The sequence below is a fragment of the Glycine max genome, chromosome 19 (assembly GCF_000004515.6).
Source record: "Glycine max cultivar Williams 82 chromosome 19, Glycine_max_v4.0, whole genome shotgun sequence".
In the NCBI taxonomy this organism is placed as follows: Eukaryota; Viridiplantae; Streptophyta; class Magnoliopsida; order Fabales; family Fabaceae; genus Glycine; species Glycine max.
In genome coordinates this window covers 45,775,793-45,799,079 of record NC_038255.2, presented here as the reverse complement: position 1 = coordinate 45,799,079, position 23,287 = coordinate 45,775,793, and the positions used below count along the sequence as shown (strand labels likewise).

The window sequence follows — 23,287 nt, the reverse complement described above, 5'->3', positions numbered from 1 at the left end:
ATCCTCTCCTAAGAAATTATGTAGCATGCTTATTTAGGAGAGAAACTAATACTTTATGGACCAATTTGACTTAATTCATTTTTTTTAAAAAAAACTCATTTACTTCCCTGATTGACAGTTTGTTTTTGTTCATTATAACGAGGAAGAGCCTCTACTCGAGTTATAATAATTGAAACTTTTTAGCTTATTTTTTCCTTAGCATCAATTTTTAATGTCGTTGCCCATTGTTTTTTGACAATTATCAACCTTTTTATTTAATAAACGAAATTATGTTTTGATGTTTTGAGCGTTTATACAGTCAGCTTTTGAGCTTTAACTATCTATATTGTATTTATCGTAGTCTCAAACGATAAAAACGAAAATAGATCGCTTGTTCATATTAAGATGAACAATGTGTTGAGTGTAATGTTTAAGATTAGTATAAGTAACGTAACTGAACTATACATTAATAAGAACCATTTGCGGGAATGAATTTAGCGTGAATTCAAACACCAAATAGATTGTTCTGTATTGCAAGTCGTGTTATTGCTAGTGAAGTTAATTTGGTAATGTTAAGTTTTGTTTTTCACTGCTTTCTTGGTTCTTTGCTACTCCGCAATGTTGTGTCTTAATATATGGAATTTGCTACTCCCAAATTCTTCAAAACCACGTTGTTTTTTGAGAAGTACGAGCAACATACTTTTTATACACGCTCTGCATTTTTGCATTTGGACTTTGGACTTGGAACTCATTTGGTTGGTCATCGAAAGCATTGGCAGACCAATAGTAATCTTCATCAGCTATATATGTGGGCACCATATTAATTAGGACTATGAAAAACATGACCAATAAAAACTTAGATCTAATCACCAATTTCAATTTTTTAATTGAAATTTCTAGTAAATAATCATTCCGGACTTTAAGGACGGAGTCTAGTAACAAAAATAAGAGACGAAATTAATGAAAGAAGCTTGTTAAATTAAAAAAATCAAGTTTGTTTTTGCAGAATTACCGAATAGCCACAATCTTGTTCAAACCAAGTTTTGTAGCCGAAAACGAAATAAATTTAAACGGAATAGCCACAATCGTGTAAAACATTGTGGCTTTTTTCAATTGGATACTTTAATAATAATAATAAGACAAAATGTAAAGTTATAGATCATTAATTTATATAATAAAATTGTTTGAAAATTTCTACAATAATATTTTTCTCTTTTTTTTTCATCAGTTATATCACACAAACATTCTTCTTTTCCTATTGTTTGTTGGATAATTTTCAAGCTAAATAACCATTTTGGTCTTTTATATTATTTTTTTATTTAATTTGGTTCTTCATCTTTTAAACTCTTTTGTCTTTTAAAGGGTTCACTTTAGAATATGATTCTTTTAAAGGGTTTTATTTGAATGTTATTTGAAAGACAAAGTTTAGTATATTTTAAATAATTAAATGATCATTTTAAACCTTTTAAATAAAATAAAAAAAAATAAAGTGAATTTTTTAAAAGAATAAATGACCATTTTGAGTAAAATACGATAAAAGATTAAAATAGGCATTTAGCCTAATTTTTATAACATATTTGAATCAAAAACGTTGTGAAGTAGTTAAAAATACAATGAATATGTTTTTTTTAAACACATTTGGGATGACGAAAAGTTATTTTGATTTTGTGGGATATTGTTTTAGATGTGTCAATAATAAGAGAAATAAAATAACACATGATATCAATTTTTTAATATTCAAAATCAAACTCTAAAGCCAATTTATCCACTATATCGTAAATCGTAAAGTGGTAGCATGGTTTGAAACCCTTAATCTATTGAAATAAAATAAAAGCCTAACTCACTAAAACCCTTAATCTATTGAAATAAAAGTGGTGGGATGAATACTAATTCACCGAGTAATAAGCCATATTACTTTCTGCCTACTATTGATTTCTGGCTGATTATTTTATATCAGCCGGCTTCATGCTCCATGCTTTGAGGTTTTCCACCGAGATGGGTTCAGTTCCGTTGTTGAACACAAACAAGTGACCTTGATTAGCCACTGCTAACTGTGGATAAACCCGAGACAAAATGTTTGTCTTCCCTCCTTCACCAAAACTCTCCACTACTGAGTGATCAATCTGCCGTTCAGATGAAAAAAATAAAGAACATTGATTTGTTGTATTGAAGCTTATAAATATATTATATGTAAGCACTAAATGGAGCAATGGTTGCATTTGTACATACCAAACTCCTAAGAGAGAGTTTTTTATTAGTGGCCAAATCCACATCTACAAAGCCAGCAAATGATGGCTTGTACATATTACTCTTCAAAGAGGAACTGTTCAGAATTGCCAAAAAAAAAAAATCAAAGATGTGAAAATGGAAAGAAATTAGAAGTTCTCATCCCAATTTGTATTATATACTAACCTTGTTGCATCGGAGCATAAGAGAACCACATGCTTAACTGGACCTTTGAAAATTCTAAAAAACACAGGAGTGAACTCCTCCAAATTTTGAGAAGCTAATGTGAGAAGCCCAAATGGTCCAACCCCACCTTGAAGTTTTGAACCCTTTTGGGCACAGAGGTCCTGTGCATTTACCCACTTAGGATCATATGTCTCTGCCTTGTCCAAGCTTGCAAATGAGAATGTAACTTCCACATCTGCCTGTAGAAAAAATTAGTTATATAATATCATCAGTTTTATATCATTATATGTATGTATGAAAACACACACACACACATATTAATGCTTATTAAGAATCTAACCTGGGCAGCGGTGATTCCTTTTACTTCAACGTAATCTCCCTTTTGAAGCTTTTGACTGTTCATATTAACTTCTTTCCCTCTGAGATTATTTAATTCTTCAACAGGCCATTGCACCAATTGTCTCCCAGTAGAATCGAGCCACACAGTTCGCGGAATTGCCTAATTATTTTAACAAACACTTACATGAATATTTAAATTCCTTTAATTTGCACAAGTATAAAAAAAGGAACTATAGCACATTATAAAAAAAAACTCCTATGCAAACATAAATTTCTCCGTGTGTTAAGTAGCAGATCCAATTATAAATTTTAAAAGAATGTAAAAGCAAATATATATATATATATATATATATATATATGAAATTAAATATGAAGTTTATTTTTAGACTAGGAAATGCATGAAAATTAATTTCTTAAAAGATAACTATATCAGTTGCAAGCTAAGTTAGTTTGAGGCAAAAAATACTTTCTTAGTCTTTCATCTTTTCTTAATTATTATTATTACAGTTTAGTATCTTAAGTTAAAAAAAACCACTTTGGTCTATTTGGATGAAATTGATCCTTTTTCGGTTAGTTTAGTGTGCTAAGTTAGTTAATTTGGTGATACAATAAATTGTGAGACATGCCACAACAGTCAAAATTAACATTTTCAAATTGGTCAGACAAAAACACTGATTAAACAAAGTCAAATTTTGTAAACTTGAGAGATGAAATTAAAAAGAAAAAAATTGTAAAGAAAATGCATATATATAATTTAAGTACCTGAATTCCTGCCCATCCTTTGCGAACATCATCTTCCTTGGTATCAGACTCGTTTGCCCAACCCCACAAGATCCTTCTGTTCTTACTGGGGTCAAAAAACGATTTTGAAGCATAGAAATTACCATAGTCATACCTAAGTCCACCCCAACCATCCACTGAAGTGTTATCTGGGACATATCTATCCTTATCTTCAAAATATGTTCCTACGGTGTAGTAGTCGAACCTAGTCATGTCAAGACTATTCTTAAACACGTGCTTCACATGATTCCCTCCCTCGGACGTCTCCAATCCTTGATTGCCATTAACCAAAACTGGATAAAAATCAGGACACTCCCACATACCTGTCTCACCCTTGGAATGGATCGGATGTTTGGCTTGAACCCAAGTCATAAAGTCCTTGCTTCTGTACAAATAAGCTATACCTCTACGCTTCCTTCTACTACCCACCAATATCTTCCAGTGTCCATCCTTGCTCCACCATGCCGTGGTTGGGTCGCGAAAGGCACTACCATTAACACCTTTGTTAGCAACCAAGATCGGGTTGAATTTGTCAGGTTTAACCCATTTTCGGAGGAGTGGGTCATTTAGGTCTTCGGGTACGGCGTAGCATTGAACCTGAGTTTGTTTGTCGTCAACAACTCCGGTGTAGAGGATCACAGGTCCTTTACCTGGGACTATGGTGGCTGACCCAGACCAACAACCAAACTTGTCAAATGGTTTGGATGGATATAGGGCAGGTTCAAGGGTCCTCCAATTGATGAGATCCTTTGATATTGAGTGGGCCCACACAATGTTACCCCACACTGAGCCTTTGGGGTTGTATTGGTAGAATAAATGATAGATTCCATTGTAGTACATGGGTCCTACATTGTTTGCAATTACGAATATAAGATAATACACAAATGTATGGATGCTAATTTGAAAATGAAAAGTAAAATAAAAATTAAGTTTCTACTTACCATTTGGATCTGCATGTGGTTGATGTGTCCATTAACCATATGGAAGGATTAGAAAGTTAGTATTATGAGATAACAATTCATAATAACCAATGGAAGCTTATAATTAGCCATGCATCGATCTCCACGTGTTAGTGATTGTCCCAACAACATTGGCGATGTTGAGGCGTGGGATAAGGAGAATTGAAGGTGCGAACTATCCGGGGAGAACAATTTGAAGCCATTACCATAGAATAGGACACGTGATGATAAAAAGTAACTAGCTAGAACCGAAGTAGTTTGTTTCAAGCTATTCAGATGATTTTTTATAATAATCATTTTTAAAATTATACTTAAATAAGTTTATGAGACTCTTAATTACTGATTTGATTTCATTTTGTAGTACGAAAATGTAAAAGATAAAAAAGGATGATGATTTGCGCACCACCTGAGTGCGATAGTACATATAGTTAACTTAGGATAACAAGAGTAACTTTTTTTCCCTTTTTCACGATGTGACCTATGTAGTTGAAAAAATAACAATATAAATGCAAAAAAAGTATAATTTTAAATGATATTTTTATTTTTATTCGATCAAATGTTTTATAAAACATGAAATATTAAGTGTCAAAACTCCAACACCATTGTGACTAGAGTTGAATCACGCAACAACTTATACAACAATTTATCCCTTATGTTCTAGATTTCTCTTTCTATATTATATCATTTATTATATTAATTCCACATTTCTCTAACTTTTATCTCTTTTGCTTTGTTGTAAAATTATAATTTGTTATACAAAGAAGTCTGATTCTCCACTATTTAACAAAGGGAATAAGATGGAAAGCTATTCCATATGTATGAAAAACAAAATCTACTATTCCCTGCCCTACTTCCCATGCATTTAAATCTAAAAAAAACTATCGTATAGATTGAGATTACTATATGGTTATAAATTTTTCTCTTAAATTAAAAAACATAACTATCCTGGACCGTACAAAAATTTCGTCCAAATCCACGCAGCACTAACACAAAATAGTTTAGACTTTATATACCCCTGCTGAATAGAAGACTTTTGCATGCTTCATTTTTTAACTACTAGAAAGCCATGCTAAAAGGCATAGGTTTAGCCAGATGTAGTATATCATTTACACCTATTAACGAGCACTTAATTAATGCATGAGAAATAATTATTTAAGCTTCAAAGGGGTGTACCAAATAACCACAAAATGATGCTCGTCGTAGCCGCATAAAAAGGAGGAACAACAAAAGGATAGTATTCCCATATATAATAACTGTTTTCTATCGCATCAAAATTTCCGTTTAACACCCTAAGGAATGCTCGGATCCTTAATTACAGCCTAATCCGCTAAATCAAATCAAGAGCATGGAATAAAAAAGCAAATACATATTTTGTTAGGTTTCACCAAACCAAAACTCACAGCCCATTCTTTTCCCGTGATATTCGAAATTTTGAGTATGAATACCTCATACCTAACTATGATATAGAAAGTTTTTTCTTTTGTTCTTTTTTTTATGATAATATATAAAATCGTTACCATAGTTTGGGAGAACTAAGGATATTCTCAATTCAGCGAGTCAATGAATAACTTCTCAAAACATAGAGATTTATTTAAGAAATCTCTCATCATGTTTTTTTTATACAAACAAAAAGATTAAATACTCTAAATTACATTTTTAGAGACATATTTATCCATCATATCATATCATCATGTTGATGTTATCATAATTTCAAACCATAATTAATTCAATTGTAGACTAAAAAAATTTCTTCAGTTTTTTTTTTTTCGTTGTTATGAAAGCAGAACCTTCACTGTGCATTTATCATCCCACTGTTAAATACTAGTTAGTTGTTAATAAATAAGTTTATGTCAAATACTTGTTATTAAACAATTTATTTTAAAAAAAAGGAAATTGCACTCAAATTACTACAAATATATCAAGGTTAAAAAGCGTATGATACGAACCGTTGATCCAGTTCTTAGGAGGTTGGAAATGGTATGCAGTTCTGTGTTGTCTGCTCACGGAAATCGTTGAAACAGATTGAAGATGAGGATATACTTTATGAAAAGCTTCAACGCCATTGTTGATCAGTAACACAACAAAGGCAAAAAACACTACAGTGATATAGCGACACTTTGGAAGAACCATCAGAAAAAAAAAAGAGAAAGAAAACAAGATGAAATAAAAGGATTTATTGCGTGGGGTGGTCTAGCATGGGAATAAAAAGCATGGAGAGAAATAATTAGATGGTTCACATTATTTATAGAGTGAAATTCAAAGGGGGTAAGGTGGCTAACGTAGACAGAAAATAGGAATCAGATAAATAAATCCAAAATAAAAGCAGTAGTTGTTTTTTACCATTGTTTTGAGCGATTCTAACGGGGAAGCTGAGTCTATGTTATTGGGATCTAAATATTTTAAACCGAGTGGAACTTCTAATTATAAAACACTCTTATAATCATTAATTACTATTTTAACTATACAACAAAATTATTTATTTTATATAATTAAAAGTTATGATAGAAAATATTTTAAATATATAAATTATATTTTAATTTTATGATGAAAACTTTAATTATTACAATAATTTTAAAAATAATTATCATAAAACTCAATAAATTTGACATATAGAATTAATTGTGATTATATGACAATACAATTATTTTATATCGTGTGCATAATTTATTTATTTATTTTTATTTTTTAACTAAAATGGACTGATGGTTAAAAAAATTAAACATACATATCAATCAATACAAAATGGTTTTGCTATATATGTAAATATTATATAACAGCACTACATTTATTCTTTTCTTGTAGTTGGGATTTTTTATTTTATTTTTAATAAATAAAAATACATAATTATAATAATTAAAGTGAATCTATATTTTAACTTAATCAATAAATTCAAACATTAAATTTTATATAGATTTATATTTAAGATAAATCAGTAATTACTTTATTAAATATCATGGATATAATTATAGTAACTTATTAGCAAGAGATTGAATAATGAATAAAATATTTTAAATTAATTTTGGTATATTTAAAATGTTGAAATAAAACAGTTAATTATAAAAATATCTGTTGGCTGTTGTTGTTGGTAGTTTCACCAAGTTGTCACAAAGCTTCTTAAAATTTGTGGTTAAATGTTTCAACTTAAACATCCAAAACCTAGAGCACATGTCATACGATAACTGGTGCGTTGAATTCTCTCATGCATAATCGTAAAAATTGGATAAATCAGTCGATTTTATTGAGAACTAATGACTTAATACACTTCAATAATTGGATCAGTTAAACAAGTAACCCAGATTAACTTGATAGATTTTAATAAAATTTATAACTTGGTCGATTCTGAAAACCCGAGTTAGGTTGAACACGTTACCTTTCTAAATACAAAAAAAAACGGAATGAATTCATTTTGAGATTGAGGCAAAACAATCAAACTAAGTAAAATGTGCGTTTATTACCCTACCCTTCTCACTTCTCAATTCTCTCTTCACCCTAAATCTCGCCTCTCCCCTTTCTCATTGGATCAATCAGTCGATTTTATCGAGAACTAATGACTTAATACACTTCAATAATTGGATCAGTTAAACAAGTAACCCAGATTAACTTGATAGATTTTAGTAAATATTTGTAACTTGGTCGATTCTGAAAACCCGAGTTAGGTTGAACATGTTACCTTTCTAAATACACAAAAAAACGTAATGGATTCATTTTGAGATTGAGACAAAACACTCAAACTAAATAAAATGTGCGTTTATTACCCTACCCTTCTCACTTCTCAATTCTCTCTTCACCCTAAATCTCGTCTCTCCCCTTTCTCATCGGAACAATCAAAATTAAAAGAATTGATAAAGGCCAAAACATATATATATATATATAATATTAATTTTACAAAGTAACATCATAATGTATTATATTGTGTCATAAAATCTTTAAGTACACCCAATTTAAATTTGAGAAATGTTTTGTGAACAATAAAACAAGACAATGAAAAGTCAAGGATCCGTCGAACAATAAAACAAGATAGGGTCTTGTGTTGATAAGTCACGTACTTTTGTTTGTAACTAAGGTTAATGGAAGTTTTCTTGTAAGCATTTTTTGAGTCTAACAGTTTTCTATTGCATGGCTAAGACTGAGGCATCATTCTTTTTTTCTTAAATATTGTGGCGAAAAAATAGGACAGTGCAAAATATTTTTTATTTTAGAATATATTTCTGAGATGTGTACGTGAAAGAAAAATAGTAAAAATGTAAAAAGGAAATATGTGATGTGATGTACGTTATTATTTATTTTTTTAATTTTTAAAAATGGTATTATTTAATTAAATATATTTACAGTTTGTACATTTCTTCCTAGACTCTTGATTTTTAGAAAATAATCTACGACTTGATTAATCTAATTTGATTTAAGAGTAACTTATTTCAAGAGATATTTTAATATTTCAACTCACAAGATAAAAAAAATATGTTTTCGTCACTTGTTTCATTTAACGACGGTGATGCAACTCGTGTTGTGCATCATACGAATACGTAAAAGTTGTGTTCCAAGACCCACACCATGCTCTCATAAATTAAAGACTACTTTCTGGATACTTATATAATTAATGACTTTCGTATATTTATGACAAATGTTAATCATGCACGTTTAAGAAATTATAAGCAAAAATAAATGTAAAACCTACACAATATTTTTTAGTAAATTCCAATGAATTATAAAAAAATGTGATCAGAAAAATATATTAAAATTTTGATTTAACATTTTTCATATTCAATTACAACTTGAGTGATTTTAATCATTTTCATTATTTTTGTTCAGGAGCAAAATAAACTTATCCACTGTATTTTAAAATGTGGATTTAGACTTAATTTAATCGGAAAAACTATATACTATATTTTAATCTTATTCTAGTCAAAGATTTGAGTTTTTCAAAAAAAAAAAAAAAGAGTAAGCTTACGGATACTGAAACATGTTAGAATCATGTATTTGAACTAAAATATTACAAAAGACAAATGTTTGATAAATTTCTCGATGAATATTTATAGGATAAAAAATAAAATTAAAATTAACTTATTCATAACTTAATTTATAAAAATTAAAATTAGCATCTCAAAAACTAATTTAACTTTTCCACAAGTTAATTTTAAATTATAGAAAACTTATTTTATTTTTTCATCTTATTTTTTTTTCTAGAAGTGCTTACGAGTTACGAGTGTTTTCTTTTGGGGAGAATTATTTAAGTTTCAAGAACTTAAACTAATATTATCATCACTATCAGCTAAAGAATAACGTCGCAGCAGTCACTAATTCTTGCCCTGCCAATAGGACAAATAAATAATTAAACCTTTTGATTACAGAAACAAAATTTAAAAAGTAGTTCCAATATTAGGCAGATAGGAAATGTTTTCGAAGTTTCAAAGACTACACCCACAAACAAAACAAAAGCGAGTATGCCCACCTTTACAAGAGACAGAAGTAGATGGCAAACAGCCAAAACATCACAAGAATAGATTAACCACAAGGGAGAGCCTTACGTAAAATGAAGCATTATTTATCCTATACTTCATCCCAAGGTGGGATTTACATGAGTATTTTGCTCTAAATATCACATTACAATCATCTATCTGCCGATGATGCATTCTTCCAACAATTAATGGGTAACAAAGGCAATGTGATGTTACAAAAGAAAATACAAATTTGACTCAACAGAGGACCCGACCACCGCCATTAGTTCAGCTGAGTAAGAGGCGATCGTGGAATAAGAGATGGTTTCAACTCCTTTACATCATTAGATTCATATGGATTATTTTCTCGGAATTCCTCAAGAAGGGCTTCCATTGGCAACGATCGAAGAGACTCTATTGTCCCCTTTGTCGGAACATCAGGCTCACATCTTATAGGTGTTGTGCCGCTAGGCTCATAGTCCTGCAAGACAAGAGAGGAAGCAACAACACATGTTAATTAATGTTAAACATGTCTACTAAATCATGTTTATATTTGATCTTTCGAGAACAAAATATAAACCGAATCAACATACCCTGTACTGCCGTTGAAAAGTTTCGCTTGTTGTGTGTTCAATTGAAGTAGCTTGGCCAGCGTGATCCTCTCGTAGCGTCTCAAGTGTATTTGCATGAGTTCTCACCACATTTAATACGCCAGATATGGACTCCCGCTCTTGTGCAGACGTGACTGCAAAAAATGCACCCCAAGAAAAAAAGGATGAATGCATCCTATATACAAGACATTTTGACAAAAAAAGTGAGATATTTGGTTATTCGTGCCTCTTAAAATATTTGAAAGACTGTTTTTAAGGTATTTGCGTGCATGAAAGTTGTTAAATCATGAAAGTGATAGTGAAATTTGTTAAATCACAAAAAAAAAAAAAAGTAATCATATGATCAAACAATCTCAGCTGCAGAGGTAAATGTTGTTATCAATCAAAGGACCATGATCCAACACAATAATACTCACCATCTAACTGCTCAAGAAGATCCTCACTGTTCTTTGCCACATCTTCCTCTGCTGCAACTCGTGCAGAATCAACCTCAACGACATGTTGCACATTGTTATCAGTAGCATTCCTGTACCAAACATTTGATATCACATCGCATGAAGCCTATTGATGAGGCATCAAAACAGAAAAATGGACCAAGAAAAACACAGGCAATAACCATATCGGTACAACACTCCCTCCCCACTCCACATGCAGAGATGGGCTGCAAAGAGATAGTCATTGACAATCAGTTTGCCACGCACCTGACAATTGGCTCTGTTGCTGAAATATGTTTGGTCCCCATCTCAATTATAGCCTCGTGTGTTCTCTTTGTATGTTCGAAAGCCGATTGAGCAGTATTAACACTAAGGATTTAAAAGGAGAGTTAGAATGTATGTGAGTGAATCCGGATGAAGAAAACTTGAGGAAAAACACTTATACCTCTGCTGCATGAGCACCTCCATACGACAATGCTTTGCGGCAGAATAATCAGCAGTGTCTTTTGCATCCTTTTCTGCATGCTCGCAAAAGGCCTGCCATTTTCTTTTTCCATTGGTCACAATGTCTCCCACTGATGACACATGTCCATCCAAGAAGGACTTGTTCTTGATGCCACTTTCTCTAAGATCAACAAGCTTTGCGTCTACCTGCAAGGCCGATCATCAATCAAAGACAACAAACTAAATTGACAGGAATAGAAACACAAAAGTATCCAGCCACCCACCGACCCCAATCATCACCCATCAAGCCAAGGGCCAAAAAACGATACGTCTATAAAAAATAACACCCAAAACTGACCAGATCCATTTGTCGCCGAATGTGATCTGAAACTAAACTAGTCATATTGGCAATAAGTTTCTCTGTATCAGATTTTGATTGTTCCTGTACAGAATAGAATAGCATGTCCACATCAGATGTCAGCAATCATAACCATCTTTCGAACCATACATGTTAATGTTATGATATAACCTCGTATGCTTTCTTAAACTCATCAATGCTCTTCAATTGCATTTGGTCAGCCTGTGATGCATAGTCTTCAAGCTTCTTTGATTCTTCAAAAAGCTTATCCACAAATTCTTGAGAGCGATCAGAGATATCCTTTATTTGTTCGAGGCTGAGATTGAATCTCTTTGATTTACAATACACAACATAATAGAGTCAGAAGAAGATAAAGAACATCAGTCAGAACAAAGAAAAAAGAAATATACAGGATACTGTACAGAACAGAGAAACAAAAGACAAAAGATGTGACAAATTTGTTAAAAGCTATAATAAACAGATAAAATGAAGGAAAACTTTGAAGCACATACATTGCGTAGTTCCCTTGCAAATAGTGCCAATTCACCCTGCTGAGTTGAAAGGGTACTCTGAAGATTGTCAAATATTGAACCAGCTTCAGTGGCTTCAGATGCAAGAAACTGATTCACCAAGAATAAATTTTTTATTTTAGTGGTTATAAGAATGAAAAAAATGTCACCAAAGACATAACAGTAAAAGTAGAAACAATAAGTTGAAACAGCTGAACCATACTTCTTCAATAGAATGACCATTAGAGGATATAACAGATGATAGTTCCTCCAAGTTAGCATCAGAGCCCGCCTTATGCAAGCGCACAACATTTTCCACTGCCTCGAAATGAGATATATATAAGGCCCTCAGAGATGTGACTTTCCTTTTCAAATCGACAACCGCCTACAGAAAACAAAAAGGGGAATGAGAGAATTTAGAAATAAACTACTACAAGAAACGTAAAAATATGGGGCTAAAGGATTCAATAAATTGGATGAAACCATCAAAGAATGTAACTGACAAGAGCAACAGTATTGGATATTTGACGTACACACCTTATCATGAACGTCCAAAAAAGAATGACAGAGCTTCTTCACACCTTCTAGATGTTCATTCTGTTCAGACAATGATGTTGCAACAGTATTGCAAAGTGAACCAACCTGCTGAGCAAGCTCCGCTTGGAAATTGTTCACTACAGCTTTGTTATCTGAGTTCAATTTATCTTCTCTACCTATATTACCAGACAGATAAATAAGTTAATAAACACATCCTCAATTCTTAGACGATCATAAGTTCATAACAGAGAAAAGAATAACACCTACCAATTTTCAAAAATAACGAAGCATTATCCTGATGAGCTTTCTCCAAATCAGCTCGTAAAACACATGCTTGATGAGCCAGAGCATTTTCTGTCGCGCATAATTAACTTTATCACAAAGGAACATTACACAAGAAACAATGATTGAAAGGCGATAGTGTATACGGCATACCTGCTTTTCTCTGCCCAGCAATGATGAAGTCTTTTTCTTTCAGGGTATACTGACATTTCTTCAATTCTTCCTCTGTGTTGGCAAGCAACTTGCTAGTCTTGTTCAAGTTTTTCTGTGTGGTTCATCACCATTTCCATATAATAACGCATATAAAATTCCATGATATTGAACAAAAAAATCGATAACTCACCTCAGTACTATCAAGTTTGTTGCTCAAATCTGAACACTGCCGAATTTGGTCAACGTATTTGTTTTGCAAATCCTCAAGTTGCTGGTTGAAACATAGAAAACAAGTCAGGCACGCCGTATATTCTATACATAAATAGTTTTTTCAATAAAACAAACCTTCTGTTGAGTTTCTATTGTGACACCCATCTGCTCAATTTGATCTGACATAGCCTAAACAGAAGAAAAGCATGCATCAATGAAAGGCCTGGAAAAAGTGGTTTTAACAACCAGATCATGAAAATAAAACACCAAATCAATTTATATTTATCAAGGATCAATATTTAAAAACATGCTAGACGACTAGAAATGACCAAGGCACTAAACCAGAATGATCTCTATGATTCTCAGCAGCTGAAAGTTGCATGGAACAATAGTACAGCTCTAGTGCTCTTGATAAATTTTCCATATTGCGACAGAAGGTAACAGACAAATATGGAGAGAAAAATAACCTTCTTTTCACTCTCCTCCTGATAGTATCTTTCCTTCGGAATATACACTCCATTTTTCTCGCGTGTAGCATAAACCTCTGGTCATAGTCACGAATTTAATGGTTTCATCAACAATAAGACACTTTAGCAGGAAATCTGAAAAACCCAAGAGATACTTACTTTAGGAACTACAAATCTACAACGCAACTCACCTGCCTTAAGGCGTTCAATTTCACCATAAAGATCCTTGATAAGTGTTGATTTCATCATTTTTTGGTTAACCTAAAAAGCATCAGAAAATAAAAAGGAGGTTAAAAGCAATGCATACTTGTCTAATATGGATCCAATAGAACACACAAATCAGTCCCTCTGTTTAAAATTTTTATTGTAGATGATTTTATCATATATTTAGTTAATGGGTGTAAAACACAAATATAGTCAAGTATCTCATAAAATCCTTGTAGAAGTGGTATACTTGTAACATATTCACATGAAATGTTTGAAAGATATTTCGCTAAAGATGCATGGTATCGTAAACATTCTCAACCCTCAAGTCACTCAGTCAATAACAAACCTCAGGCTTATTTTTTATGTGCTTTGCCCTGTGTGCATAATCCAGCGTGCTTAAAGTTTCTTCTAAGCAATGAACAGCAGGAGACACTGTCGCTATGATGCATGTTTTCGTTCTTCCCCCAAGTGAATCACGCAGTAAACGCGTCAATTTACTATCCCTAAATACCAACTTATCCATGTAAGAACACAAAGAAAAGGATAATGCCAATGACTAAAAAGAATGAAAGCCCAAAAGTTAAAAACCTGTAAGGGATGTGACCCAGGTGCTCCACTAGTGCATTGATCACTCGCCCTAAAGTAAGCAAACTTTTGTTAATTTCCCCTGCTTCCCTTGCACGACCCTAACAAATATTACACGAACAAAATTCAACTTACTAGTTCAAAATTATTATTTTTGGGAAAACACCAGAATATATAGAACGCTGAACAAATGGGAAGCTTACCTCCCTAGCACCAGAACGAGATATATTTTCTGACCCAGCAAGATCCACCAAATTAAGTTTACCACACTTTATCAGTTCTTCACCCTCTGGGGTTGCTTCTTTGATGTGGATTGTAATGGAAAACAACGAATGCGATCGACTGAAAAGAGAAAACAAGTCTTAGTAAGTGATCAAAAATTGATTCCACTACCTATCAACTAAAGAAATAGCAAAACAACAATTACCTTGACTGCTTGTTCAACAAAGTTTCTGCAGTTCGTCGTTTAGAAGACCCTCTCTCCAGAAGAGTAAAAATCTCACTGGCACTCGTCACAATCTCTTCCTCCAAGCCTCTTACTAGAACTCCACCTTTACCATCCTCCATGAGAGGCAGCTGCTTCTTCTGCTTCTCCTCCAAAGAAGCCTTTAAAAGCTCCTCTGGGGCAAGCAAATCAGTGATTTCTTCATTATACAATTCCAAAAAGGTGACCTTCACACTGTACTCAGCATTCTGGCTCTCAAGTGTGTCAAAAATCTGCTTGACAGCCCTAGGAATAACTCCAGCTCCTGGAGGCAACTCTCCATTGGGACCACTCTGTAGTACAATACTCAAATAAAGTCACTAACATAACTCAATAATTTGTGTGTGCATAACATCAAAACACTAAAGCATACCTTGGCCTTTTTGCATTCCCCTTCCATTGTGTAGGTTTTTCCCGTACCAGTTTGACCATACGCGAATATAGTGCAATTAAATCCCTCTAGAACTTCATTAACTATCGGAGTAACAGCTTGATCATAAAGATCCCTTTGCTGTGCAGAAGGACCAAAAACCTTCACAATAAAATGAACACATTTCAGATTTGAAATTGAAATCCCCCTAAAATTAACTTAACATCCCAATATTTGTGTCCATTTCCGTAAACTCAAGCTTGGAGATTATAACATATCAAATGTGAGGAAGAGTGAGAAGAGGGACCTTATCGAAGGTGAAAACCCTGTCGATGTGCTTGCCGGCGATGCTCTGTGACACGGCCACTTCTCGATTGTATTCGTTGCAAGTCACGACTTGCGGAGCATTGCTCCGTAACTCTTCGTCGCTAAAGGGCCTGCGAAAAATCGACGTGTAAGGATGGGAAATGGAGTTCCAGAACGCGGAAATTAACGAAGGAAAACGGAATTACCTGCAACGGAGGAGGACCTGAACGTTGACGCCCTTCTCTTTCGAAGACATTTTTGGTTCTTAGATCCGATTCTGAAATGGCTTCTGAGAAATGAAAAATGGTTCCTTCTCTCTCTCTCTCTCTCTCTCTCTCTCTCTCTCTCTCTCTCTCTCTCTTTCTCTCTATAGATGTGAAAAAAGGGTGTGAGAGCGGGTTCGGGGAGAGAAGCGTTTGAGATTTGAATTTTTGAAATCCGCTCTTCGCTTTTCATCTTCGCTATATATCTACGGCTCAACGTTTTTGGTGATAGTGATCCAACGGTGCTCCACTCTGTCATATTCTTACCGTTTTACCCCTGTCGGGCCTGGATTCTAGCCCACCTCAGTGTTGAAAGGTCCATCGACACTGACAAAAAAAGCATACAAGGTCCATCTGTAATATATTGCATCTGAATAGTAACATGTTGTTTACTTAATGATCAACTTCGGTATAGTAAATTTGACTACTAAATATTTATAACGTATTATGTATTTAATGATCAAATTTTATACATAGGGTAGTTTGGACAAACAGACTAAAAATTAATTAAAAATTAAAAAACCAACTAAATAATTAGTATACTAACATTAAATTAATTAAGAGGATGAATCAAACTATATCAATATAATTTTAATAATTATTTCACCATTTTTATAATTTGATATAGAATTTAATTTTTATTGATCAAACCCTTAAATTATATTTACATATTATCAAGATCGTTTGTATCTAATTTTGTCAAAATTGAACAACAACAAGTAATCAAATAATTTATATTTAATATATTTTGACATGTTTATATTATATCGATTTTAATTTATATGAACAAGATAGTAAATGATTTTGGATTAACATGAAATTTTACATATATAATCTATATAGAAAAAACTTTTAATCCAACGGTGAAATTTAAGAAAATATTATTTAATTGGATCTCAATATATAATATTAAAATTGTTTCAAGAATTGATCAGTTGTCTATATTTCACCATTTTTTTTCATAATTCTGTAATTTTATTATATGGAAATTGCTGTTGTCATTTATGTACAAATACACACACGGGTTGATGACCTAGCTAGTAATTTACCAAACAATATCTCATGTGGTACACGAATAAAATAAAATATATCTCTAATGTATTTTATTTTGATTGGAGAACATGTGGCCTATCCCAGTAGTCCTATTTATTGTTGAGGGTAAATATCTATACTCAATATCTAATCCATCATGTTAATAATTTTAGTAAGGAATTATTCTTTATTTTATTATCATATTTATTATTTTATTAAATTATTAATAAGACATAAATTATACAGATAGATTAATTTATATGTAATAGTCTTTATTAGATAAAAATTAATAGATCTCATTTATTAAATTCTATATATAAATGATGTATGTGTGGATGTCATTATTGAACTTACTCGATTGAGATTTTCAATGGTTAAATTTTCCATAAAATGTCAATAGAAAATTTTCAATAAGAGGTTTAATAGGTTTATTTGACATGAGATTGTCATAGTAATTAATAGGTTATTTGTTATGTTTTGATTCTAGATACCTAATGCTTTAGAACACTCGTTGAATAAATATTTGATATGATTAAATACATGTGAAATTAATGATTAATTAAGAAGGAATCAATCAACTTTTGATAATGAGTTTGAATTTTATGAATAAAATTATATTTTGGCCAGAAAAATTAAATGAAAAAAGAAATGAGTTTCTTAATTTATTATAAGTTAACTCAAAAAAGAGTTTGATAGTAATATCATACTTTAGAATATTATATTATTCTTCTAGGGGTTTTTGAAAGTAAAACATTATTTTATACGGACGTTAAGAAGTGTTGCTAGAAGTCTAGCTTGATTAATATATTACCGGCTTAATATTGAACCTACGAAGTCACACAAATCTAATCTCTGTTAAGGAAATTATTTTAATATTTGATGATCATTTGAATCAGAGAATTTAATATGATCAACTGATTAATTAATTTTCTAAGTGAAATATTATTATATTTTTTGCTAGAACTTAAAATATAAATAATATAAATATTTGGTGAAAGAAAAGAAACAAACGGCAATATTTCATGTTTAAAATTTGGTTTGAAAAGTTGTTACACATAAGTTGGACTTAACCAATTATTATTTATAATTTCAAATTGCTAAATGATTAAAATGGATTAAAAGATAAGATAGTTATTTCGATCTCAGCACAAATCTGTTTTGTTATCTCGTGCGTGTAACTAAATATGAAACCTTCATATTATTAAAGAAAATTATTATGTTTTAAGAGTTCATTAACACATACAATTCTATTTATTCTGCTATGTATTTTAAACACCTTTTTTCTTTCCGTATTTATGTCTCGAAGTATGATACGAAAACGACTATAACATAATGTTTTCCCTCTCCAACTCTCTCATATTTAATTAAAATAATCAACCCATTGGAGATAGGTGTGGGACAATATGCAACTGTTTTCTATTAAAGTGATTTTCGTGTCTGTTGGGGGCATTTATGTTCTACAGTCCTATTGTTTTACCCCGCTTATCATTGAACTGTTAAGAAATGAGGGAGATTTTTTTTTCTGCCTCCTAACTAGTTTATTTATAATAAAGTTGGAACATGACTTGATATCTAGTCCTCACGTGAAAGATTTGATGAATTTGGATTAAACTAGTTAAAGTATTTGGTAGAGCAGTTAAATACAAATCATTAAACTAACTTTGAAGAAAATCATGACGCTTAATGCAGTAGGTGTTTGTAAAAATGTCCCTTATTTTAGTGAGTGAGCATACCAAACCTCACGTAATCTGTCTTTCTCTTCCAATTCTGGTCTGTGAGTGGCAGGGCATATTCCAGGAACTCTACCGCTGGCTCTGGTTGTTTGCAGAATTATTAAATAAAAGTAGGAAGCATGCATCTGCATCATTTTTTTCCAAAATACTGTATATGTGTTGGCCTCTAGCCTTGGTTATGTAGAATTGTTATATGAAATTAACTAGCATTGCAACTCATGCACTTAGCACGGATTTTGAAAGAAAGAAAAAAGTGAAAGAAACAAATACAACGCAATTCATGCATCATACTCGTCTGTTCAAAATTCTACCTTTGGTGTAGATTCTACGAGATCTGTTGAATCTCCCCAGAATCATAAAAGCAAGATATAAATACAACGCAATTTTCAACGAAGAAACAAATAAAATCATACACAAGCGAAGGTTTCTGTCTCTGCAAGCCTCAACTCTTGGATGACCACATAATGGAAGCTAGTTAAAGGCAAACTCTATAAAGATAAACAAATGCTGAAAGTTCACTAAATCGCTACTTTATAGGTCAGATCTATTCTAATTGAATCTGCTTGCTATAATAACTTCATTTGAAGTTAAAAGCTACCTATCTGGAGTGTCGTGCACTACATGTGTGTGGGATACATTATAGCTAGAAAAAAAAAACCCACCAAAGACGCTATAGTTATCAGACTATAGCAAAAAATGAAATATCTTGTGTTTTATGCGCATCAAACAAATTCTGCAAAAATCTTTCCTAAGTCAAACTTGTCGTTGTTGCATTCTATAGCATTCACCACCTCCTGAAATGTGGAAACACTGCATGGAACTACAAGGCCATTCCTTTGCGAAAATCCAAACTCATTGTAAGCCTTCTCCAACAGCATCTTGAATAACGGGTGAGAAAGGTAGCGTGTCGGAACCACGTATCTTTGACGCTCTTCCCCAACATAAAGTGCAAAAAACCCAGTTGGGGGTGTGTTAATGGCACATTCTTCTTCATATTCCTTGAGCAAACACTCGTGATGTGCAGGGTAAGGGTCAGGGTCAATTCCACGTACACCCTTCACCTTTTTTGCCAGTTTCTTGAATAATACCATCTTTTTCCCCAACATGTTGTTTAAGGATGATTAAGGATACAAATATGTATATAGGAAGAAAGCTATGTAGAAGAACTAGCTATTGTGCAAGGTGAAGGGATGATTTATATGATTATATTTGAGTAAGATAATCGGCTAATTAGAGTATGAGAGGGATTTATTATAAAAATGAAATTAAGGAGTAGTTTCTTACTTTTGAATTGAGGAGAGTTGAATTGAATACTTTGAATGTGGAAAAGTAATCTCAATTTTTATATTCCAATAACTTTCAGTTATCTTGAAGTGGCTCATGGCTAAGCCTGACCTAATCATTGTAGTTGAAAATAAATGGCGATAGTTCATAATACTAATAGTAAAAACTTGGAAAGTACCAAAAGCAAACATGCATAATGTACGACACAATAAAAAAAAAAAATAGCATAATATAGTTGGGGTGGTTTCAATTTCACATTTGTTGGGTAGCCATTGGCCAAAGTATACAAGCCAATGCAATGGCGCCAATCAATTGGTTGATTGTGGCTAAAAATATTGATATTGCTAACATGTTCTAACTTCTAACTAAACATCTGACATTTGTTCGTTAAAAATAATAGAACAGTATTATACTACTGCCGGCGTATTGACTACTGGTCCATTTCGCATGTTTAATGTTTAAAATTACAAATGGCTTATAATAATTTGATTTTTAGATTCCTATACCTACATCAATGACAGTGCCCTCCACCTCTCTCGAATTCGAAATTTACATTTTTATACGTGCAAGCTACACCCAGGATCGCTCTTCACGTTTAATCTGAATTTAAGTAAAGCCAAGTGACCATTCAACGAACATAATTATTTAACTTATTATAATGTTTCAGTAATGAATCAAGGTTTTTTTAGCTTGAATATACAAGGGATGCTTTAAAAAACCAATATTCTAGAACTTCATAACTCGAATCCAGTAACGACAAAAATGAAAAAAAATAAATAATTGATCATGTCATTGTCATTGTGAAGTAACCACGAAGTTGATGGAGCTAATGTGAAGCTTTTTTTATTAGCGTTTTCATAAACGCAATGAAGAATATCCTCGGAATCATCGACATCCTCACATTTATATTTCTTTTTTGACCATAGAATATATTTTGATACATCATTATCTACCACCAACTCACCAAACAAACTATTACCGTAAACACCAAGACTTGTACGGAAGACTGCAAAGGGTTAGAGACGGCTTTGTCTAAGTCAATAATAAGAAGAGATGTGTTGACTATGGAAGTGAAATGTGAAAGCCTTTAACACAAAGACAAGTGTGTGGAAGACCAGGCATCAATTTGTTGTTCAGTGGTGACAAATTGACTGAGGCAATGTCACAAATGTGTATTGATTACATTCACATTGATGGTATTCTCTTGGCCCATGATTGATAATGCACTCTCAGAACTATACATATTTGGACGAACTATATGACCGTAAACAAGTAAACTTTCTTCTAGTAAATTATACTGCTAGTATAAGAAAATATTATTTAGATAATTTTATTTTCATTTACATAAACCTATTTTTTTTTAGGAAAATATTATCTTTATAAATATATTTATTTTAATGTATACTAATTTGTACAATTTATTAGTGATTTGTTGATTTAACTAGTGACCCATTAACTCAATAGTCTTATTGAGTCAATGACCATTATGGTTTTGATAATACTAATATGGAATCATTTATTTTGTTTTGATAATAAAAATCCACTTTTTTCTTTTTTTTTTTAATTTTTAATTGATTTATTTAAATTTTTATGAAAATCAAAATTAAAAAAAAAAGACTTTTGATTGTTTTGAAAAGTAAATTTGATTAATTTTAAAAGAATAAATCAATCGGAACTTTAATTTTTTTTTATAATTGATGAACAATAGTTTGTATTTTATATAAAATCTAAAAAAATATCTTTTATACATAATTTCAAAGTAACTTTTTTAAAAGTTTAAATAAACGAGCCCCCGATATTAATTTAGGTTTTCCCGTATTTTGGTCCGTGACTAAGGCCATCCGATCCATGGGCCTTTGAGCAACCGAGTTTCCCTTCCTGGGCTTGGCTTTAAACTATAAAATTTAGCCTCCGAAGATAGGGCTGGGGTGAGCGTAGTTGAGGTTTTGCTTTTGCCACTTCGAAACCAAATTTTCTTCGTTCGTCCTTCTGTGATCTCTTCTTCCACCATGAGCAGGTCAGGGCAACCACCGGATTTGAAGAAGTAAGTGTACCTTTCATTTTTCACTTCTATTTTATTTTATTTTAATTTTTCATATTTTTCATGTTCTGTTACACTGCTGTGGATTGATCTGTAATTATCTTTTTTGTTTTGGGGATTCGGGCAGGTACATGGATAAGAAGCTTCAGAGTAAGTCTGATTCTCTATTTGTTGCTTCTCTTATCTGTATCTGAACGTGTTCGTGTTTTTTTTTATATAAAAAAAACCCATTAGTTTTTTCGAGCTGGAGTGTGGGTGTTGTTTTGTTAGGGCCTGGAAATATTCTTAAACTCCAATTTTCACTATCCTTGTATTTTTACTTTCGCGTAGAGTTCAGTGTTGTTAAGCAGTTTTGATTTTATTTGATGGAAATAGTTGAGTGGAGTGGAGCATGTCTTAGCCTGGTTGTTGATTCAACGGGTATTTTTTTACTTTAGGGTTTATGTTATGAATATCTGATATCTCAAGTTTTGTATTGTTTCTTAGACAATGATTTTCTTACATTATTTGTGAGAAGATTATACTGAAATGCTTGCTGTTTTCTTGCAGTCAAGCTGAACGCAAATCGCATGGTTGTTGGTACTCTCCGTGGCTTTGACCAGTTTATGAATTTAGTTGTTGACAACACTGTGGAAGTGAATGGCAATGAGAAAAATGACATAGGGATGGTGGTGAGTCCTATTCTTTTGCATTGTCTTTTAAATTTAAGTTGTTAAGATATTGCAGTTAATAGAGCATGAACATGGATTTGAAATTGATAATTTTTTCCTCTTATTGCAGGTAATTAGAGGAAATAGTGTGGTCACTGTTGAGGCGCTTGAACCCGTGAATAGGACTTGATTTCTGTTTGTTGTAAACATTTATATGAGTATTTCCTGGTTTTAACGGTTGTGTATTTGAACAATGTAGCTATGGAGAGTCACATGTAATTGTGGATCTTAAGAAGAGGGTCATGTTGGCCACTCATTTGGGTTCTTCGGGCTAAATTGTTCGGGAAGGATACCTATAGTGTTTTAGTGTGATGGCTGTGACTAGACTCAATCGAAATGTTTACGTATATCCCTTTTAGCCGA

General features: G+C 32.3%; 4 protein-coding genes across 5 annotated transcripts; 1 reads left to right on the top strand and 3 right to left on the bottom strand.

Annotated features, from left to right (window-relative positions):
* Positions 1-1,701: 1,701 nt before the first annotated feature.
* Positions 1,702-4,372, bottom strand: LOC100777418 (beta-fructofuranosidase, insoluble isoenzyme 1). Its single transcript, XM_003553553.4, has 5 exons — positions 3,493-4,372; positions 2,732-2,890; positions 2,392-2,630; positions 2,209-2,302; positions 1,702-2,102 (listed from the first exon to the last, which is right to left on the bottom strand). The coding sequence occupies exons 1-5, from the start codon at positions 4,348-4,350 to the stop codon at positions 1,923-1,925; spliced, it is 1,530 nt and encodes a 509-aa protein (XP_003553601.4). The 5' UTR covers positions 4,351-4,372; the 3' UTR covers positions 1,702-1,922.
* Positions 4,373-9,990: 5,618 nt separating this feature from the next.
* Positions 9,991-16,301, bottom strand: LOC100800246 (kinesin-like protein KIN-5C). Its single transcript, XM_003554399.5, has 23 exons — positions 16,068-16,301; positions 15,863-15,992; positions 15,559-15,717; positions 15,129-15,478; positions 14,905-15,043; positions 14,705-14,802; positions 14,463-14,619; positions 14,101-14,170; positions 13,910-13,986; positions 13,578-13,631; positions 13,423-13,503; positions 13,233-13,344; positions 13,065-13,151; positions 12,798-12,973; positions 12,484-12,645; positions 12,264-12,371; positions 11,923-12,081; positions 11,752-11,835; positions 11,395-11,600; positions 11,217-11,318; positions 10,932-11,041; positions 10,498-10,649; positions 9,991-10,385 (listed from the first exon to the last, which is right to left on the bottom strand). Exons 1-23 carry the CDS (start codon positions 16,115-16,117, stop codon positions 10,188-10,190), a joined length of 3,021 nt encoding a protein of 1,006 aa, XP_003554447.1. The 5' UTR covers positions 16,118-16,301; the 3' UTR covers positions 9,991-10,187.
* A 3,042-nt stretch (positions 16,302-19,343) lies between these two features.
* On the bottom strand, positions 19,344-20,293 carry LOC100776885 (auxin-responsive protein SAUR23). Its single transcript, XM_003553552.5, has one exon. The coding sequence runs from the start codon at positions 19,993-19,995 to the stop codon at positions 19,612-19,614; it is 384 nt and encodes a 127-aa protein (XP_003553600.1). The 5' UTR covers positions 19,996-20,293; the 3' UTR covers positions 19,344-19,611.
* A 1,690-nt stretch (positions 20,294-21,983) lies between these two features.
* LOC100799718 (probable small nuclear ribonucleoprotein G) lies at positions 21,984-23,287 on the top strand. Of its 2 annotated transcripts, XM_003554398.5 has the most exons (4): positions 21,984-22,217; positions 22,342-22,364; positions 22,764-22,885; positions 22,995-23,287. In XM_003554398.5, the coding sequence occupies exons 1-4, from the start codon at positions 22,183-22,185 to the stop codon at positions 23,052-23,054; spliced, it is 240 nt and encodes a 79-aa protein (XP_003554446.1). In that variant the 5' UTR covers positions 21,984-22,182; the 3' UTR covers positions 23,055-23,287. The 2 variants fall into 2 exon arrangements, with proteins under 2 accessions (XP_003554446.1, XP_040868607.1); XM_041012673.1 differs by lacking the exons at positions 21,984-22,217; positions 22,342-22,364 and adding an exon at positions 22,391-22,634.

What these genes read in the sequence shown, in the direction of transcription:
- LOC100777418 (XM_003553553.4), bottom strand. Translation starts at nt 4,350, where the DNA reads ATGTACTACAATGGAATCTATCATTTATTCTACCAATACAACCCCAAA. An exon ending in AAGGAATCACCGCTGCCCAG is followed by an intron (nt 2,631 to 2,731) that starts GTTAGATTCTTA and finishes TTTTTTCTACAG; the next exon opens with GCAGATGTGGAAGTTACATT. An exon ending in TTATGCTCCGATGCAACAAG is followed by an intron (nt 2,303 to 2,391) that starts GTTAGTATATAA and finishes AATTCTGAACAG; the next exon opens with TTCCTCTTTGAAGAGTAATA.
- LOC100800246 (XM_003554399.5), bottom strand. Translation starts at nt 16,117, where the DNA reads ATGTCTTCGAAAGAGAAGGGCGTCAACGTTCAGGTCCTCCTCCGTTGC. An exon ending in GGGTTTTCACCTTCGATAAG is followed by an intron (nt 15,718 to 15,862) that starts GTCCCTCTTCTC and finishes TTTATTGTGAAG; the next exon opens with GTTTTTGGTCCTTCTGCACA. An exon ending in ACATAAAAAATAAGCCTGAG is followed by an intron (nt 14,171 to 14,462) that starts GTTTGTTATTGA and finishes GATGCTTTTTAG; the next exon opens with GTTAACCAAAAAATGATGAA.
- LOC100776885 (XM_003553552.5), bottom strand. Translation starts at nt 19,995, where the DNA reads ATGTTGGGGAAAAAGATGGTATTATTCAAGAAACTGGCAAAAAAGGTG.
- LOC100799718 (XM_003554398.5), top strand. Translation starts at nt 22,183, where the DNA reads ATGAGCAGGTCAGGGCAACCACCGGATTTGAAGAA. An exon ending in CAACCACCGGATTTGAAGAA is followed by an intron (nt 22,218 to 22,341) that starts GTAAGTGTACCT and finishes GGATTCGGGCAG; the next exon opens with GTACATGGATAAGAAGCTTC. An exon ending in AAAATGACATAGGGATGGTG is followed by an intron (nt 22,886 to 22,994) that starts GTGAGTCCTATT and finishes CTCTTATTGCAG; the next exon opens with GTAATTAGAGGAAATAGTGT.